The 4543-nt window shown below is 49.0% G+C and overlaps 3 protein-coding genes across 3 annotated transcripts; 2 read left to right on the top strand and 1 right to left on the bottom strand.

The window, feature by feature from the left end:
- Window positions 1–445: 445 nt before the first annotated feature.
- Window positions 446–1444, top strand: SARC_01406 (hypothetical protein; the record flags this gene model as incomplete). Its single annotated transcript, XM_014304877.1, has 1 exon — window positions 446–1444. One exon carries the CDS (start codon window positions 446–448, stop codon window positions 1442–1444), a length of 999 nt encoding a protein of 332 aa, XP_014160352.1.
- A 584-nt stretch (window positions 1445–2028) lies between these two features.
- Window positions 2029–2808, top strand: SARC_01405 (hypothetical protein; the record flags this gene model as incomplete). Its single annotated transcript, XM_014304876.1, has 1 exon — window positions 2029–2808. The coding sequence occupies one exon, from the start codon at window positions 2029–2031 to the stop codon at window positions 2806–2808; it is 780 nt and encodes a 259-aa protein (XP_014160351.1).
- A 433-nt stretch (window positions 2809–3241) lies between these two features.
- On the bottom strand, window positions 3242–3985 carry SARC_01404 (hypothetical protein; the record flags this gene model as incomplete). The annotated part of the gene is made up of 1 exon (XM_014304875.1): window positions 3242–3985. One exon carries the CDS (start codon window positions 3983–3985, stop codon window positions 3242–3244), a length of 744 nt encoding a protein of 247 aa, XP_014160350.1.
- Between the last annotated feature and the right edge of the window lie 558 nt (window positions 3986–4543).

The raw sequence follows: 4543 nt of genomic DNA, 5'->3' as shown, positions 1-4543 counted from the left end.
GAATACGATCACGCCGTTTTTGGATTTGTATTACTGTGTGTACACAATCGATAGTATGGAATAGTATGAACCAGTGTGGTCGATATATATACTAAAATGGGTGATAGTCGAGGGTGTGGTCCACCAATCAAGGTTGAACTGTCGACCACCCCACTGCGCTGGTCCAAGACGGTCTGCCATGTGGATTTGTACCCATTAATGCGGTCTGGTTTGGTTTTGGTTGACGGCTTAGTGGAGCGTCAGTCCGAATAACCGACTATATAACCCGCGTGTGGATTCACTTATTGATCACACTTTTACTTTTCTCCTTATAACAAAACAAACAAAACCCAAACCCCTAAAACCTTGCCGAAGAAAAATCGATTTACCCCAACACCCCAAAGATAGCCCTAGATAGAACAACCTAACCTCTAACCCCAGTAACCTCCAACCCTAAAACAACAAAATGCTTTACCGCTATACCAACCCGATCTTTGCCGCTGCCGCCGCGTACCTGGCGATCCAGTCTCTGATGCCCTTTACCGCTGCTGCAGCGCCGACAATTCACCCCTACACCCGGGTGACCGATGACGTTCAACCCTCGGTTATTTACGAGCCGTTTGAGTTCCCCCTGACTCCCTTCGCCCCGGACACGAACACTATGGTGCTGAACATTGGTCTCGTGGCCCATACTTCGAACGCGACTGTTGCGGATTACATGGTGTTTAGCCTGGTCGAGTCCATCGCCCAATCTGACCCCGAAGCTGTAGTCTACGAGATTGCCGCTGCTGACGTAGACCCGATGGCCCGCGCTATACCCGTTGCCCCTGCCGCGACTGAGCCCCACGAGACGCGCTATCTCGAAGTCCGTATCGACCCGCGTATGTATGAGACCGTAGTCAATAATGTCAACAACATTTACATTGACGGTAACACGGTTGCCGGAGATCTAGTCATTGACACATCTATTGATGTCACGAACGGCGGCGGCAACACGGTCACTAACAATGGTGGTGGCAACACTGTTAACAATAACAACGGTGGTGACCCGGACACTCCGACTATGGTGGTAAAGGAGTGTCGCATCACTCATCCCGACGACACACTGAACCAGTACCTCGACATTGTCAACAACAAGGCTGTCATGGTCACTATGAAGCCGGACCGCTGGATGATTGAGTATGTTTCCGAGACCGAGTTTACTATGCGTCGCGGGGCAAAGTATCTGGTGGCTGAGGACACCACGGTCCCGGGTACGGATGGCGACAATATCCGACTCACCGTCAACACGAGCAAGACCGCCCCGAACAACAAGTGGATCATGAAGGAACAGGTCTTTATCCAGAGCGTGGCTAACGATTATATTGTGGTCAACTACTCCAGTGCCGATGTGGTTATGTTGATGGTTACCGGCAAATTTATCGAGTACGAGGACCAGAAGTGGCATTTTGTAGACTGCATCTAGAAAGCGCCGTCACAGATCGCTGTTGCCACGTACGGGAATTTGTATGCTGAATTTTAACGCTTAATACAATGGTTTCCCGCATAATAAATGATTTCCCAAAAAAACCCAGTGTTGGCTGTAAACGTTTAAGGCCCATTTTTAATACCCTAACCCCCCAAAAAAACCGGTGGTTTTACGGTGGAACACGAGTATGAGTGCCACAAAACCCCTAAACCCTAACCCTAAACCCCGAGTAACGGAGTCTGGGGTTAGGGTTTTGTATTGATGTTTGTTCAGTGACTCATCGGATGTGGCTGTTTGATGATCCCCCCCGTCACGTACCACCCGGAAATACGAAATTATGACCCACAGGGGCCGAAACATCTTTCATTTCGTATAAATAGAGTGCGTATTCTCACTTACAACACGTCAAAAGTACAAAAATCCCTTGAACGACTTACACGACGAGTATTAATCGAGATAGGAAAAAAGGGAGTTCTACTGCCCCTACGCTAATGTTATTCCCCGATTGTCTCCGATGCATTCTTAGTTATCTTGATCCCCCGAGTGCGTTGGAACTATGCGTAGCGTTTGGACGACCCGAAATGATGGATTGGTTTCTCAAAGACGGGGGTATTTACACCTATGACGGGACAGAACGCTTTCTGCCCCCTAGACATGTTAAATATTTGCGCCATACTGGCGTACCAAACATCAACGAATTGGTCACATACGCCACAATCCTGCACACACTTGACCTGGGTAGAGCCGACCCTAACCCGATTGGAACCGGGCTAACAAATGTCGACGCCCTAGCCGCGTGCACTAGCTTGCACACACTCTCCCTGGACGGTACCACGGTGACAAACGTCGACGCCCTAACTGCGTGCACTAACTTGCACACACTTAACCTGGGTAGAACCCGGGTTATAAATGTTGACACCCTAGCCGCGTGCCCTAGCTTGCACACACTCAACCTGCACTCGACCAGGGTGACAAACGTCGACGCCCTAGCCGCGTGCACTAGCTTGCACACACTCGTGCTGGACTATACCAAGGTAACGAACGTCGACGCCCTAGCCGCGTGCACTAGCTTGCACACACTCGTGCTGGACTATACCAAGGTAACGAACGTCGACGCCCTGGCTGCGTGCACTAGCTTGCACACCCTCAGTCTGGACTATACCCAGGTAAGGAACCTTAATGCCCTGGTCGCATGCACTAGCTTGCACACCCTCAGTCTGTGTGGTACCAAGGTGAAAACCCTGGTCGCGGGCACTAGCTTGCACACTGTCTACCTGGACTTTGCAAAGGTTAAATTCCAAGGTCCGCGATTTCTCTCAGCCTGTACCATTCATTCGGATCTCGATGAGCTCAACTTTTAGGTACTTGTAAAGTTCGCGGCCCCAACTCGGCCTCGAACCGGAGTTTTGATCGGTCTGCATTAAGACCGTATATGCTCCGTAAGTTCCGTTGGCTATATTGATCTAGCCAAGTATTGTTGGTCTACCTGCGCACATCGGATCCCCAACATTCCCGGGAAGCGTCTGGGGATGTTTAGGGGTTATATTGTCCATTCAATGAATAAAGATTATTTTCTCCGATTTGTTTGGTGTTGCAACGCAACTTGTGCAGAATCCAGGAACTTGGCTTGTTGGGTTTAGAGACAAAAAGGTGACTTTCGAGTTTAGCTTCAATCGCCGCCAACCGAGTGCTCATTGCGCGCAGAAATGAGCACACATCGGTTATTTTGACTTTTGACTGGAGTGCATATTTGAATTTTAGTGCAGATAAGAATTTGGGAACTTAATACTTTATTCAATCAAAGTTCACAACCGAATCCCATTGTATCTCTGATGCTGGTAGCTCAGCGCGACACAAGGGGCAGGTGTTTGCCCTGGTAAGCCACGCGCGGATACAAGTAGTGTGGAAAATGTGTCCACAGGGCATACTAGTTCCAGACGTGTCGGTATCGTCCTTGCACACCGTGCACGTAGAAACAAGAGCTGCACGGGGGAGTTTCTCCACTACAAGGGGGTCCGTCGACACGTCTGGAACTTCGTCGTGCCAGTCGGACATCTCATGCACCCCAACCATGATCGCAGAGAGTTTCAGCTCGTAAATCGTTGCTTCTACGCGATCCATACCCCGACCCCCAGCATTTCGACCATGATCCAGCATGAGGAGTAGAGTATCAAAATCATTTAATTGAAAGTGGGCCGAAAACTTGGATACGATGTCCGATAAGACAAATACCGTCATCGGAAAAGCAACTGCCCCAACGGCCAGTTCGGCTATACTGGTTGACATGAGACGTATAGTCTCCATGTCCGGTCCATCTTCTGTGGACAACGTCGCCTTCATCAACATGTCCATTAGCGTCCAGTTGCACAACCAGTTAGCTCTCTTGCGTAGCAACATAGAAAGTATATTCCATTTTCGTCCGAACATACAATGTTCGCGTATCATACCGAGTGTCATAGCGGCACCTATATCACCGCAAAAACACTCCTCGTGCCCGTGCAAGGTGTTGGGGTTTGCGTGTGCGTCGTGTCCAGACATGTGGCGAAAGAAACTTACAAAAAAAGATATGTAAAGTTGTGGACGAGACTGATTAAGGGAATGTCTTATATATACCTGTAAGTGAATACGGTGTCATAATTTCGTATTTCCGGGTGGTACGCGAAGGGGGTGATCATCAAACAGCCATATTTGATGATCACCAGTTGCCAAGTCCCTCTGGTGGGAGACGTTGGCGTACTCTTCCAGAAACGCGTCGTACCACCCGGAAATATTTACAGTGTGTGTATAAAAAGCGGGGGTAAAACGCAAATAGAATCACAATTCTCTGAATGAAAACATAGAAACATACTAAAAAAACAACAACAATATTTCATGATGATTTTTGCAAGACTAGCATTAGTGTTCGTTACGACGTTTGCCGCTGCCGTTGCCGTGCCCTTTGCTGTTCCCGTTCCTGTCATCCCGACCCACCGTCTTACCGTGGTAGACATCGCCGTGTCCACGCAGTTTGTTAACGAAACGCAGACCGAGGCCATTATCGCGGATCTGGCCTGTGTCTTACGCAATATATCATCGGGAAACATCAGCGTTCACACC

Source organism: Sphaeroforma arctica, assembly GCF_001186125.1.
Source record: "Sphaeroforma arctica JP610 unplaced genomic scaffold supercont1.55, whole genome shotgun sequence".
Lineage (NCBI taxonomy): Eukaryota > Ichthyosporea > Ichthyophonida > Sphaeroforma > Sphaeroforma arctica.
Note: the sequence above shows the minus strand (reverse complement) of the source record. Positions and strands in the feature narration are given on the sequence as shown.